Source organism: Bison bison, unplaced genomic scaffold, assembly GCF_000754665.1.
Source record: "Bison bison bison isolate TAMUID 2011002044 unplaced genomic scaffold, Bison_UMD1.0 scf7180017863790, whole genome shotgun sequence".
Classification (NCBI taxonomy): domain Eukaryota; kingdom Metazoa; phylum Chordata; class Mammalia; order Artiodactyla; family Bovidae; genus Bison; species Bison bison.
In genome coordinates this window covers 624473-640051 of record NW_011494362.1, presented here as the reverse complement: position 1 = coordinate 640051, position 15579 = coordinate 624473, and the positions used below count along the sequence as shown (strand labels likewise).

At 39.4% G+C, this 15579-nt stretch overlaps 1 protein-coding gene across 2 annotated transcripts in view; it reads left to right on the top strand.

The window, feature by feature from the left end:
* The window catches only part of WDR19 (WD repeat domain 19), a 78046-nt gene that overhangs the window by 21958 nt on the left and 40509 nt on the right, over positions 1-15579 (top strand). For both annotated transcript variants that reach the window (XM_010833576.1, XM_010833577.1), the window contains 10 exons: positions 745-815; positions 1504-1676; positions 1764-1878; positions 2803-2909; positions 3858-3980; positions 8763-8912; positions 10810-10957; positions 11087-11291; positions 13947-14106; positions 14295-14405. In XM_010833576.1, coding sequence (XP_010831878.1) covers positions 745-815; positions 1504-1676; positions 1764-1878; positions 2803-2909; positions 3858-3980; positions 8763-8912; positions 10810-10957; positions 11087-11291; positions 13947-14106; positions 14295-14405 — 1363 coding nt within the window. The remainder of the gene's footprint in view (positions 1-744; positions 816-1503; positions 1677-1763; positions 1879-2802; positions 2910-3857; positions 3981-8762; positions 8913-10809; positions 10958-11086; positions 11292-13946; positions 14107-14294; positions 14406-15579) is intronic.

The window sequence follows — 15579 nt, the reverse complement described above, 5'->3', positions numbered from 1 at the left end:
TGTTGAGGAGTAATTGACTGTAGGTGTACAGATTTACTTCTGGGCTCTTTGTTCTCTCTGTTATTTCTTACAGTCACATGTGGACCTACAATTATATCAAATTTAATTAAATGAAAATGGAAAATATATGAAGAAGAAGCACTGGGAGGGTGGAGAAGGGACAAAGGAAGGAGAGAGGAAGGGAGACAGGAAGAAAGAAATACCACTCTTAGGTCCCAACATCATGCCACACAGGTTTCACTTGCATAAGCCTACTTACCCTTCCCAAAAACCCTTTGAAGTAACATTATGCCTCCACTTTTCAGAGCTTTCCACCTAGGCCTTTCCAAATCTTTCTGTTATACCTCGTTTATTTTTGTAGGAAGGAACTCTTGGAGCAGTGGATGAGGGGAGAGGAGGGGAGGACACATTGCAAAGAGAAACCTGCTTCATTTTACAATAATCAGTACTGCTCAGGGGCAAGTTTGCCTACTCAAACTTTTCCTCAGGATCTTCAGCCTCCTTGTTCCTGACTGTAGATCAAAGAACTAAGCTGGGCACCACTCCCACCCCCTATCAACAAAAATTTTAAAGAAAATATAATTAAATATAGAAAGTTTAATATTTTCTTACCTTAACCCTATAGATCCTCCTGTACCTCCCTTTTTGGAGAACACTGACCTGTTCCATAGCTTATAATTGCTTGAATTTAACTTAGTGCTCATATTTAAAAAATATATATATATATATATTTTTTTTTTTCAGCATTAAAATCCATGACTTGGCAGAATTAAAAGACATGTATGCTATAGTCAACCTGGATGATGAACATAAAGGTATTGATTTTTCTGAAGCAAATTGGCATTTGATCATTTTAGTAAAAGAGTAATGTGTTTGTTAATGTATGGTTTGCATTCATTGTAGGAGGAAGCAAATTAACACCTTTCACTAGAATTCCCTAAAGTAGCCTCTTTATTAGTGATTATGTTGAGTCATACTCCTTGACTGGGCTTCCCAGTTGGCTCAGTGGTAAAGAATCCACCTGCCGTTGCAGGAGGCACAGATTCAATCCCTGGGTCACGAAGATCCCCTGGAGAAGGAAATGACAACCCACTCCATTACTCTTGCCTGTGAAATCTCAGGGACAGAGGAGCCTGGCTGGCTATAGTGCATGGGGTCACAAAAGAATTGGAATGACTTAGTGACTAAAAACAAAAAACTTCTTGACTAGGAGGATGTGAATATACTTTGATTCAAAGATTTCTGTTGTATTTTATCCCAAATCCAGTTGCAAAATCTAAATTCTTATATATTTCCCTTTGAGCCAGTTTTGAATGCATCAGGGCTCCTGCTCATAAGCCAATCCATGATGAATGTCCTAGTCTAAATAAAAGCTACTTCCACTGTTTTTTTAAAACTTTGAAGATTTTTATGCCTCTGCTAGCTTAAGATATTTAGTGTGCTTGGTTTCCTGTAACAGCATATCTGTTTTTAAATAATCCTTTATATGCTCCATCATTTCAGGGCTGAGTACCTTGTCCTGGACAGATGATGGCCAGCTGCTGGCACTGTCCACCCAGAGGGGCTCGCTGCACGTGTTCCTAACCAAGCTCCCCATCCTTGGAGATGCCTGCAGCACCAGGATTGCATACCTCACCTCCCTCCTTGAAGTCACCGTAGCCAACCCTGTTGAAGGAGTACAAAAACAGTATTATCTTTATTTGTTAATAAAATTAAAACAGTGTTAACAGTTGATTCACTACTGCTACTTTTCTCTATTATAGGAACTGCCAATCACAGTTTCTGTCGACGTGGAGCCCAACTTTGTAGCGGTGGGACTTTATCACCTGGCTGTGGGAATGAATAATCGAGCTTGGTTTTATGTCCTTGGCGAGAATGGCAAGTCTAAATCCAGTTGTTTTCGTATCTAACATATAATTTGTTTTTTTGTCTGTTTGTTTGTTTGGGAAGCACTAATAGTTTCTTTTAAGACCAAATCTTTCTTTTTCTTCAGACGTCTCTTTCTTAGCTTAAATGGTTTTTTGCTAATCTTCTAAAAATTTTTGTTTTGTTCTTTTGTTCTTTATCTTTGTTGTGAAGACACTGGTATCCTGAGCAGATTGTGTTCTTTAGAATTGGGCCCTGGGTTCAAATTCCCTTCTGCCCCTTTTAGCTGGGTGACTGTAGACAAATTCTTTACCCCTCTGAGCCTTGGTTTCCTCATCTGGAAAATGAAGATTCTTCTACTTGAAAAGGGTTATGAGAAAAATTATATGGAATAAAATGTGTAATCTATTTTGTGCCTGGTCTTTCTTAGGCCCCTGTTGGTCTGGTAGGTACTGAGTAAATGTTAATTCCCTACCTGCCACCGCCCCACCCACCCCCACCGCCCCCCGCCCCACTGTATGCTTTGAATGACCACTGACATCTGAAGGGAACTTCACTTTTTCTTCTCCTCCTCCTCCACCTCTTTCCCGCAGGAGGTCAGATGTCCCTCAGGAATAGAGCCAGCCTGAGAATTATCCTCAGATGTTCCATTAAGCTTCTTGTCACTAAGGTTTAATTTTTGGTCGTTTTGCAAGTGACTTTATTTTTTTATTTTTTTGACTCTATTTTTTATTACTTTGTTTCTTGTGAACCACTATGAAATTCCTAAAGGCAAATTTATATGGCAACTAAGATTTTCTTTAGAATGGCTAAAATAAAACTTTCAGGTTCAGAATATTCTTTCAAAGGCACACATTTAAAACTTATTTGCAGATCATTAGATTAGATCATTTTGTTTATATTTTATTGAGTTTGTTCTTGTTTTGATTACCACAGCTGTTAAAAAATTGAAAGATGTGGAGTATCTGGGGACAGTAGCCAGTGTTTGCCTTTATTCTGACTATGCGTCTGCACTTTTTGAAGGCAAAGTCCAGTTACATTTGGTAAGTATTTTTGGTGTCCCATGGCCTGCTTAGGTCAGTGATGACAATGAATAGCCTAATGTTTTGTAATCAAGAACTTTGGTCAAGAAGCGACCATGTACAGACTAGCTAGAAAGCCGTATGTGACAAGAATTGACAAAACTCTTTACCCTTCTGCATGAGATTAACCCTCAATTAACCCTTTAACTCTGTTCCCAAGAAACCCAACAAAGTTTCAGCTGTGCTGCTCATAACATTGCTTATGTAAAAATGGCCATGTAAAGTGTGTCTAGAAGGAACTATAAGTAAGTTGTAAAAACTGATGGGAATGCCATAGGTCTGGCTTCCTGGAATGGATTGACCCATGTGTTTGGTCCTGTCACTGGTGGGGATCCTGAAACTATGCCCCATGAGTTGTTCAAGAGATGTTGGCCCTTGAAATATGGGGCTCCTCAACCAGGACACTTCGCACATGTATTTCTTGGCTCTTTACTTCTGGGAAGCCAAAGAGATTAGCTACAGAACAACTGCAGAGGCTACTGCAAACACTTTTACCATTAAAGAAAGTGAAAGCGTCAGTCGCTCAGTCCTGTCTGACTCTTTGCAGCCCCTTGAACTGTAGCCCATCAGGCTCCTCTGTCCGTGGAATTCTCCAGACAAGAATTACTAGAGTGGGTAGCCATTCCCTTCTCCAGGAGATCTTCCCAACCCAGGGGTCAAACCCAGTCTGCTGCATTGCAGGCAGATTCTTTACCATCTGAGCCATCAGGGAGACTCGTTAAAAGGGATATTTAATGTGCCTTGCTGGCAAGCTGGGTTCCTGCCTGATACCTTTCTGAGTAAAGTGGTTTATCTGGTGAGCCTGAATATTTAGTTGAATTTAAGAAAAAGACTCTCCCTTACCCACTAGATGTTGCAAACCAGATTTATTCAGTTAAGTCCATGAGCCACTATTATTCTTTGTTTTAGATAGAAAGTGAAATGTTGGACGCTCAAGAAGAACGTGAGACGCGACTTTTCCCAGCAGTGGATGATAAGTGCCGTATTTTATGTCATGCCTTAACTGGTGATTTCCTCATCTATGGCACAGATGTACGTGTTGTCGTCTGTAATATAGAACGTGGGAAAATTTCTCATTTTTACCTTGTAATTTATTATATGTGTGTGTGTGTGTATATATGTTATATAGATATTATATGTGCATACATGCTCAGTTACTTGTTTGTGTCTGACTCTTTGCAACCCCATGGACTATAGTCTTGCTCTGTGGGATTATCCAGGCAAGAATACTGGAGTAGGTTGCCATTTCCCCCTCCAGGGGATCTTCCCAACCCAGGAATCAAACCCATGCCTCCTGCATTGGTAGGCAGGATCTTTACCACTGAGCCACCTGGGAAGCATTATATATGCAAAAAATTATTATATATGTATGTAGAGCACATTGGTGGAGAAGGCAATAGCACCCCACTCCAGTACTCTTGCCTGGAAAATCCCATGGACGGAGGAGCCTGGTAGGCTGCAGTCCATGGGGTCGCTAAGAGTCAGACACAACTGAGCGACTTCACTTTCACTTTTCACATTCATGCATTGGAGAAGGAAATGGCAACCCACTCCAGTGTTCTTGCCTGGAGAATCCCAGGGACGGTGGAGCCTGGTGGGCTGCCGTCTATGGGGTCGCACAGAGTCAGACACTACTGAAGTGACTTAGCAGAGCACATTGGTGTGATTTGCTATCATCAAGTGCTTTTGTAACTATAAGCAACTTTGATGGCATAATGGAAAGGACAGACTTTGGAGTCTGGACAATCCGGGCTCAAATACTAGTCCTCTTACTTGCTGCTTGACACTTCCCAGTCTCATTTTCCTTATCTTGATGCTTTCAGGATTTAATTTGATGACACATGTAAGACACCTCATTTGACTTTAGCTGTCCAGTGCCTACATTTAGCGGGCATTTAATTAAAATTAATTGAATATTGAGAATCCCACTTCAACCTTTTGGTCATTTGAACCACCAACACCCTGTACTCTTAAATGTTACATTAGCCACATATACATAAAGCATAGTTTAGTAATAGCATTTATATTTGTAAAAACTTTTAAAGATTTTTCAAAGCATATCATACCTGTTACCTCGCTTAGCCTCTAGAAGAATTCACTAAGTTGGTTTTAAAAAAAAGGCATTATTTTCCACATTTGTTGCTATTGTTCACTTGCTCAGCCATGTCCGACTCCCCCATGGACTGCAGCACACCAGGCTTCCCTGTCCTTCATTAGAAAAGCAATTAATCACTGTTTCAAAGGTTCTGTTTTCTCACAATGTTTTTTTTAAAGAGCATATTTTAAAACATGCTTATTGCCAGAAGAGAGACTTTTTAAATTTAAATTTGACCCCAAATCAGTTTTTGAGCTTATATACACAAGTAAGGTAGGTCTCATGTATCAGAGAAAGTGGTGGTGATATGATAACTAAGTAGTAAATAAATTAATAGTATATTTGTATAATACACAACAGTTTATAAAGCCCTGATCTCACTTATTTTATCTCATTAACTCTATAAAATAAGCAGGGAAGCTATATAGATATATATATGCTTATATATATATAGTGTATATAATATCATGATGTCCACATATAAGTGATATCATGTATTTGTCTTTCTCTGTCTGACTTAGTTCACTCAGTGTGACAATCTCTGGGTCCATCCATGTTGCTACAAATGACATTATTTCATTCTTTTTTGTGGCTGAGTAATATTTTATTGTATATATGTACCACGCCTTCTTTATTTGTTCATCTGTTGGTGGATGTTAGGTTGTTTCCATGAACGGTTTTTTCTCTCAGTACTTTAAAGATGTACTGTCTTCTCCTCTGTCATCTTGCCTACATTTACTCCAGTGAAATCTCTGTCAGTCTTATCTTTGTCCCTCTGTGTGTCTCTGTCTTTTTCCTCTGACTGCTTTTAATATTTTCTCTTAATTGCTGGTTTTGAGTAAATTAATTGTGATGTGCTTTGATGTAGTTTTCTCCATATTTCTTGTGCTTGGGTTGTTGAGCTTCTTTGAACCCAAGGGTTTATAGCTTTAATAAAATTTGGAACATATTCAGCCATTATTTCTTCAAAGATGTTTTCCCCCCCCTCTGTTTGCATTCCAATTTCAGAAACTCCAATTACACATATATTAAACTGCTTTAACTTATCCCACAGTCGATGCTATTTAAATTTTTTTACTTGTTTTTTTTCTCAGTTTCATTTTAGATAATTTCTACTGCTGTATTTCAAGGTTACTAGCCTCTTTGGAGAAGGCAATGGCACCCAACTCCAGTACTCTTGCCTGGAAAATCCCATGGACAGAGGAGCCTGGTGGGCTGCAGTCCATGGGGTTGCTAAGAGTCGGACATGACTGAGCGACTTCACTTTCACTTTTTACTTTCATGCATGGGAGAAGGAAATGGCAACCCACTCCAGTGTTCTTGCCTGGAGAATCCCAGGGACAGGGAAGCCTGGTGGGCTGCTGTCTGTGGGTCGCACAGAGTCAGACATGACTGAATCGACTTAGCAGCAGCAGCAGCAGCCTTTTTTCCTGTCGTACTGAATCTGCCAGTAGCTTCAGACACTATAGTTCATTTGCAGAAGATATATTAGAATCTGTTTTTATATCTTCCATTTATCTATTTAAACATATGCCATACCATTATATTAACTGTTTTAGTTACCTTATTTGCTAATTCTAATATCTGGGTCAGTTCTGGGTCAGTTTTGATTAATTATTGTCCTCAACATGGGTTATGTTTTTTCCTACTTCTTTGCATACATTTGGGGGTGCTGGATGTTTTGTATTCCTAAAGATACTTGTGAGCTTTGTTTCCGGAATGCAGGTAATTTGCTTGGGAACAGTCTGATCCTTTTGAGTCTTGGCTTTTGTGATTTGTTAGGCAGATGTGGAACACTACTTTCATTTTGTTGTTTAGTTGCTAAGTTGTGTCCAACCCTTTTGCAACCCCATGGACTATAGCCCCCAGGCTCCTCTGTCCATGGGATTTCTCAGGCAAAAATACTGGAGTGGACTGCTGTTTCCTTCTCCAGGGGATCTTCCCAACCCAGGGACTGAACCCCCATCTCCTGTGTCATATCCTGCATGGGCAGGCAGCTTCTTTACCACCGAGCCATCAGGGAAGCCTGAAACACTGCTTAGTCTACAACTAATTATTTCCCACTTTTGAAGCAAGATCTTCCTGAGTACTCCACCCAGTATCCTGTGAATTACGTTTTCTAATCTGCCTATTGAAAACAGTCACTGTTCCCAATTCTGTGTGAGTGCCAGTCACTGTTTCCTCTAATGCCTTTGGATGGTTCTTCTCCCTGGCTTTGACAATTTTCTCATAAGTGTGCAGTGATCAATACTCTGCTGAAGACTCAAGGTGGACCCTCTGAAGATCTTCAGTGCCCTGTCTCAGTGCATCTCTCTGCTCTCTGGTATTATATGCTGCAAGTCTAGCCACTCCCTTCTGCCCCACTGAATCCTCAGCTCTATCTCCTCAACTCAGAGTCGTGCTCCACCTGCATGTTCCCTCCCTTTGCCATGGCTTGAAAACTCTCCCAAGGCAAAAACTGGAGCAATCACAGGACTTATCTTGTTTCCCATCTCCAAGAGACCATTATCCTGTGTTGCCTTATTCCAGTATCTTGAAAATCATTTTTCATGTCTTTCGTCTGTTATTTTTGGTTCTTTTGGGTGGGCAAGTCAAGTCTAGTCACACCATCTTGGCCTGAATAGAAATGTAAGATGTTAACATGTGTTTTTATTTTAATTAAACTTTCTGTTTTGGGATCATCGTAGACTGATATGCAGGTATAAGAAACAATACAGAGAGATCCTATAAATCCTTTTCCTAGTTTCCCCCAATGGTAACATTTTATTACGTATCACAACCAGGGTATTGACATTAACAGGCAAGATACAGAACAATTCTGTCAGCACCAGGACCCCTCATGTTGCATTTATCTGCACACCCACTTTCTTCTTGCCTTTGCCTTATCCTTAATCCTTGATAGCAATCTGGCTTTTCTAGTCTATTCCAATGGTCTGTGTGTCTGTCCCTCCACCAGTACTACACAATGATTGCTGTAGCTATAAAAAAAAAATTAACAGACCGGTTTTCCCATTTTTTTTCACAACTGTTTTACCTATTCTAGTTCCTTTGCAGGGCCATATAAATTTTAGAATAATCTTGTCTGTATCTACAAAAAAATCTTGTATATCAGTTCAGGAGAAATAACATCTTTATTCTGATACCAATCCATGAACACAGTATGCCTCTCCATTTATTTAGATATTCTTGCATTCTTTCATTAGTGATTTTTAGTTTTCAACACACAAGTCCTATGCATGCTTTGTTAAATTTACACCTAAGTATTTCATTTTTTTGAGTGATTATAAATGGTATATTTTAAAATTTTGATGTCTACGTGTTCATTGTTATTAGAGAACTATGACTGTATCTTGTGGGGTTTTGTTTATTTTAAACTTAGTTTTCTAATTTATTTACAGCAAAAATATTTAAAATAATATAACTTGAAAGTTACTCTTAACCAATAAGAGTATTTCTTACAAGTGGGAAATCTGAAAATCAATTAAGCTTTAATATGACTAAGGATATTAGAACTAATAATAGGCTGTTGAGTTAGATGTACATACTCATTTAACTTACTTTCTTGGATCTGTACTTTGCTTATATAGTAAATATTTTTAGACTCTTCCTTGATCAAAAATATGACTATTTTTTTCAAATTAGGAAATATGCTTAACATAAATGCTGAAAAATCAGTATTTTCTTGACAGCCTTTCATTTCTGTGACTGGATTTTTTTAGACTGGTGTCATTCAGTATTTCTACATTGAAGACTGGCAGTTTGTTAATGATTATCGACATCCCGTCAGTGTGAAAAAGATTTTTCCTGACCCAAATGGGACCAGATTAGTTTTCATTGATGAAAAAAGTGATGGATATGTCTACTGTCCAGTAAGTCTAGAAAAGTTTTCAAATAGTTATTTTTTTAAATGGCAACAGATGAAGAAAAAAGTGTTTTTAAAATATATTTCATATATAAGATCACTTTTTCTAAAACAGTGCCGAGAATTATAGTACTTTGTTATTATGTTTGTGGTATATTTGTGATTTGTTTTCATGACTGTTTTCATCTAGAAAACTTTTTACATTATTTTGTAATTTTTAAGTGTTAAAAGATCTTAGACTTTTTAATGGAAAAAATAGTTCTTATTCTGCATCATTTTAACCTTATTTATGGTACAGTATTACAGTGTATCTTCAGGTAACATGAATTTTCTCTCTGGAAATGCAATAGCTTCAGAGAGCAAGGACTGTTCCCTGTCCTTTCTGCCCACCTCAGTTGATTTTCCTCTTTCCTTAAAGATCCTGAACACAGAGGAAATATTTTTTTTTAATTAGGTGATTTAAAAACAGATGATTCCGTTTTTAGACTTTTTTTATTGTTGTTCAGTCATTCAGTTGTGTCTGATTCTTTGCGATCCCATGGACTGCAGCATACCGGGCTTCCCAGTCCTTGACTATCTCATGTCCAAGATAAAGGAAATTTTTATCTTGGAGAAGTTTGCTCAAAGTCATGTCCTTTGAGTTGGTAATGCCATCTAACCATCTCATCCTCTGTCACTCTCTTCTGCTCCTGCCTCCACTCTTTCCCAGCATCAGGGTGTTTTCCAATGAGTCAGTTCTTCACATCAGGTGGCCAAAGTATTGGAGCGTCAGCATCAGTCCTTCCAGTGAATAGTCAGGGTTGATGAAGATTTTTAGATTTAGTTACTCCTATTTTTAAACATCCTTAATTTTTACAAGGCTAAATTTAGAAAAAAGGAAATAGTGTGGTTTTATTTCACTTACTATACTTGGATTTTTTTTTTTTTTTTTTTTGATATCCAGTTAGTATATTTTTGTTCATAGTTGACACAGCCTACAGCTGCGCTTGGACTGAACCTTAGTAACTGTTCCCAGGTGTCTTAGCTTTACCACAGTGAAGACACATTCCCTGAAGATAGCTCTCACTCACGATATACTCTCCTAGATAGTAAAACTTCCTTCCTCCCTTTTTCTTTTTCTCTTCTCTTTATTTCTTTTCTTTCTTTGACAAATGTGTAACAGATTTCCACAGAAGTGCCTGGATTATTTATTCAAAATTCCTAATATTCTAGTTCTTTCCAACCCATTTCTCAGTTACAAAATAAATGAGGAAAAACAACCTGAATGTAAAGATGACCTTGAGTTCCCCCTACTTAATAAGGAAATTAAATCTTGTAGAGATTTCCTTTCAGGATATATATGTAAGCCTATCTGCCTGAGTTTATAGGGATATATGGGTTGATTTTTTTTAATAGCTTATATTACTGTAATTACAGTTTGTTGGAATACATTGTTGGAATGCATGTTTTTAAATAAAATGTACCAAGTGGAATTTATTTAGATCTCAAATCGTGTATGAATTATTTTGTTTCTTCTCTAGTTGGAGCATTTCTGTACCCAATATTATTGGAAATTCTCTAAGCACAAGTGTGTTCATAGTTAATATTTCTGTTATCATTTTGAGCAACTTCAACTTTTTTTCTTAACCTGAAGTTTTGTGTCCAGACTTGTAGTTTTTCTGGCAAATTCACCAAATTTTAGATAAAACCCTTGATTTTGCATGTAACTACAGTTTTTTGCAAGCTGTGCTCATTATAGAAAGGGGAAAAGAAACTTTTCTTCATTTATCTTAGGATGTTGGCAAGTTGAATATGAGTTGGTGAGCTTTGCCAGCTAAGGCTGCAGACAAGCTCCATCCTACCAAGGCAAATGATAATGGTTTAAGTGCAGACTTGGGTAAAATCTGTAAATCCTCAATTTTTAGGTTAATGATGCTACCTATGAGATTCCAGACTTTTCACCAACCATTAAAGGTGTTCTTTGGGAAAACTGGCCAATGGATAAAGGTGTATTTATTGCCTACGATGACGATAAGGTGTACACATATGTCTTTCACAAGGACACTATCCAAGGTACTTAATCACTTCTTTGTTTGTTTGTTGAGAATTACATTTCCATTGCACTAAAATTAAAACATTTTTTTTTTAATGTGTCTGCTGAGTATTAGCTTTTAACATTAAGGTGTCTGTTTTATAATATAGGATCCAAGGTCATTCTGGCTGGTGGCACCAAAGTTCCTTTCTCTCATAAACCTTTGCTGTTATATAATGGAGAGTTGACCTGCCAGACCCAGAGTGGAAAAATAAACAACATCTACCTAAGCACTCACCGCTTCCTCGACACTTTAAAAGACGTGGGGCCTCATGAACTGAGGCAGGTGCTGACACAGACTTTAATGCTGAAAAGGTATGGCTTAAACACTTCTTGTGGAGCTTCTCATTTCCTTTTGTGATTTTAAAGGTCAAATCTTGTGAAAATAGATGGAAAGGAATTCCCTGGCCATCCAGTGATTAATAAGACTATACTCTTCCAATGCAGGGAGCACAGGTTCGATCACTGGTTGGGGAACTAAGATCGCGCATGCCACACAGCATGACCCGAAAAAAAAGATGGAGATAATAGTATTTACCTCATTTACTTCACGGGATTATCATGAGGCTCAGATATGATCGATTTGAGAATATATGTAAATTCTAAAGGAAGGGCTTTTGTACTATGGGAAAAGCCCATCAGAACAAAAAGTTTCTAATCTCCCAAATAGCACAGTTATTGTGAAATTCTAATAAATGTAATTATTTCAACACTCCCTTAATTTCATTATAACAAAGTTAGATTTTATCTTACTTGAGATTTTTTTTCCCCTGCTTTTTCCTCTCACCTCTTAGGACCACAGTGAATTCCTTTTTGTAAATGTTGCTCTTCCTCAGGGTCCCTTGGGCTCCTTTCTTCTCTTCTCACTCTAATTATTCTTCCAGAGTAAATCTCCTCAAGTGAGTGAAGTCGCTCAGTCATGTCCGACTCTTTGTGACCCCATGGGCTGTAGCCCACCAGGCTCCTCCTTCCATGGGATTCTCCAGGCAAGAGTACTGGAGTGGGGTGCCATTTCCTTCTCCAGGGGATCTTCCCAACCCAGGGATCGAACCTGGGTCTCCTGCATTATAGGCGGACGCCTTACCGTCTGAGCTACCCCTGCTTTTTCCTCTCACCTCTTAGGGTGACTGTGAATTCCTTTGTGTAAATGTTGCTCTTCCTCAGGGTCCCTTGGGCTCCTTTCTTATCTTCTCACTCTAATTATTCTTCCAGAATGAATCTCCTCAAAGGTGGTTTCAATACCTTATATATGAGGTTAACTCCAGAATATGCATCCTTGACTTAAACCTGTATCACCAGTACCTCCCAGTCCTGTGTAGCTGGGAGTCCACGAGTTCCTCAAACCTGCGTCATCATCTTTCCCAGCCTCCTTTTCTCCCCCTGCCCAAATCACGTTGTGCACATGCCCTACAGCGCACACCCACACACATGTATACACACCCACACACATGCATACACACCCAAACACACCCAGGTCTTTTTCTCCTCCACTATTCCTCCACCTTAACTCAGGCCTTCCAATGGAGTAACGTGTAGCAGAGCGACTTCTGACGGCTCTCTCTCCAGGTAGCCTCAAGACAATCTATTCTCCGTACACTTTGGAAAATGTGAGTCTGATCCTCAGTGACTTCCCATTGCCTTTAGGAAGAAACCCTTATTTCTCAGGGACCTCAGTCTGACACACTCAGCTCTTGCTGATTTAATACCAGCCTCACCTGCCCCGACTCCTCCACTGCTCTCTGTCCACTGACTGCTTGAATTCAATAATTTTTCATGATTTCCTGCCTTGGCATGTGCTGCTTTCGCATCTTAGACTGCCCTTCCCTGTCTGTGTAGGTAGTAACGCCTCATTCTCCACCATTCAGCAGAGCCCTCTCCTCCAGGAAGCCTTCCCTGAAGCCCCTGACCACTGGCAGTATAGACTGAGGCCTTTCTCATGTGTTGCCTCAGAGCCAGGATCTGGTGTGCAGAGTGCTTTAGGGCACATTGTCTCTTACCACTAGGCTGGCTTTTTAAGGCCTCTAAGCCTCACTTTCCTCCTTTATAAAGGAGAAATAATAATGATACATAGGGAATAGGGTTGTTAGGGTGATCCAGCGAGATAATGTATGCAAAGCACGAAGCACAAAGATGCACATATCATAGGCACTCTGGTACCTCTGTCATCCTGTGTCATAGTCCTCTGTTTGCTCACGCGTCTCTTCTGACTTCCCCAAGTGTGACCACCTAAGGACAGTGACTGCATTTGATCCTACATCTTGGTTCCAAGCACAGACCCTGGCACATAACAGTGCTCAGTGAGTGTGTGTTGGGTGGAAACTAGATTGATGACTAGATGGGGAGGGTGACATATTCATTAATATAGGAGTCCCACAAAAATCTCATTGACATTTGTGGTTAAGTTTTAGACCAGAAGTCAGCAAGCTTTTTCTGTTATGGTCAAAATGGTACTTCAGGCTTTAAGGGCCATAGGGTCCATCAAAACTGCCCAGGTTGGTTGTCAGAGTGAGAGCAGCCCAGACAGCTCATAAAGGGTAGGCGGGCTAGTGGCTGTCTTCCACTCACTTTATTTCCCAAAGCAGGAAGCTGCAGGCCATAGTGGGCTGACCTATTTTAAATTTCCCAGCTTATAGGAATAGAATACTAATGTTATTAGACTTACATGACAGCAGAAATAATTTTCATGTGTGTCAAGTAAACCAAAAAATAAATGAGTAGAATTAGTTACTGATGAGGGAGGGTGGTCACACAGCGTAGACTCAGATTACTTCAATAAATTCAGGAATAAACATCTATACAAAAAAGGAAGAAAAGTTTATGTGGTTCTTTTATAACTTGGAAATGATTAAAGATTGAAAAATATTTTGCAAAATTTATCTAAGGCATAACATTAAATTACATACAGTCTAAAAGCTGCCTAGTGGGAAACAAATAGAGCTCCTTGATTATGCTTATATGTTCAAATGCCAGGTTTCCTGATGCCTGGGAACTGTGCAAGATTCTCAATGACCAGGCTGCTTGGAATGAACTGGCCAGAGCCTGTCTACACCACATGGAAGTGGAGTTTGCAATCCGTGTTTATCGCACTATTGGAAACGTTGGCATGGTGATGTCCTTGGAACAAATAAAGGTAAACAGCATCTTATGGGAATTATCAGATTCGCATTTAAATGATACTGAGTCAAGCATTTAAATTTCTGCAGTTAGTCTTACCTAGCTCAAAAACTGATAGATACTACCACTTCTTCCTAAGCACAGTCCTTAAATAAAAAATTAAACCCTTGAGTTTCTTCTCATTAAAACTGTTTTTATTTGTAGGGAATAGAGGACTACAATCTTCTGGCAGGACACCTTGCCATGTTCAGCGATGACTTCAACCTGGCTCAGGACCTATACCTGGCATCCAGCTGCCCTGTTGCCGCCCTTGAGGTAAGGCAGCAGATGAGGGAAAGAACGCACAAAGAGGCTCTCACCTCTTTTAAAGAGTTAACATCTTTCAGCACCAGGCACCACATGCCTTCCCCCTCCTTGAACTCAGACTTCAGCTTCAAGAACCCCTGAGTATTCATTAACCTTAGAAGTATTTTCACTCTGCTTTCTATGGAGCAGTAAAAGGCATGGTATTGTCACATTACCCATTAATTTAGAGTCAGAGTGTATCTAAAGAGAACAGATTCTGTAACTTACAAAAACACATACAAATGAAAACAGCCATCATTTATTGAGTGCTTACGTGTACCAGGTACTTTTCTAAGTGTTCACATAAATATTTTAATTCATTCAACCCTCACAACAGTCCTGTGAGATAATACTATTATTTTCTCTATTTTCCAAATGGGAAACCTGAGGCACATTTATCATTTACTGTGTGACGTTCTCTTGTGTGTGAAGAAGGGGAGGCTAAGGCTTGTGTGTCATCACCAGTTTCCCAGAGGTGAGCATTACAAGGGAAGGGCCAGAACAGAATGCAGGACCTAGGGCCACACAGGTAGGAGAGAACTGTGGCTGTGTAGAAGAGCAGTTAAGAACGTGGACTTCAGAGTTGGACGTGACTGGTTTCAAATCCCACCTCTTTGTGCCCTTGGGCAAGTTATTCCATGTCTCAGTGCCCTAGATCCCATTTTAAAGGAGGGATAATAATATCTAGCCCGTAGGGTTGCCGTAAAGACATAAGAATGAGATTAGATCTTTGGGAACGGTGCCAGATTGACTGTAAAGACACAGATGATGGCTTTCATCACTAACTTTGTTCCACCTCAGCTAACATTTCCACAGCCACATAAAGAAAGCATATTTGCTACTGATTTCACGACTTCTCTTTTTCAAATTGTTCTATAGCAAATTTCATTTTTTTTAATTTAAATTTATTTATTTTAATTGGAGGTTAATTACTTTACAATATTGTAGGTTTTGCCATACATCAACATGAATCCGCCACGGGTGTACACGTGCTCTCCATCCTGAACACCCCCCTCCCACCTCCCTCCCCGTACCATCCCTCTGGGTCATCCCAGTGCACCAGCCCCAAGCATCCTGTATCATGCATCGAACCTGGACTGGTGATTCGTTTCTTATATGATATTATACATGTTTCAATGCCTGT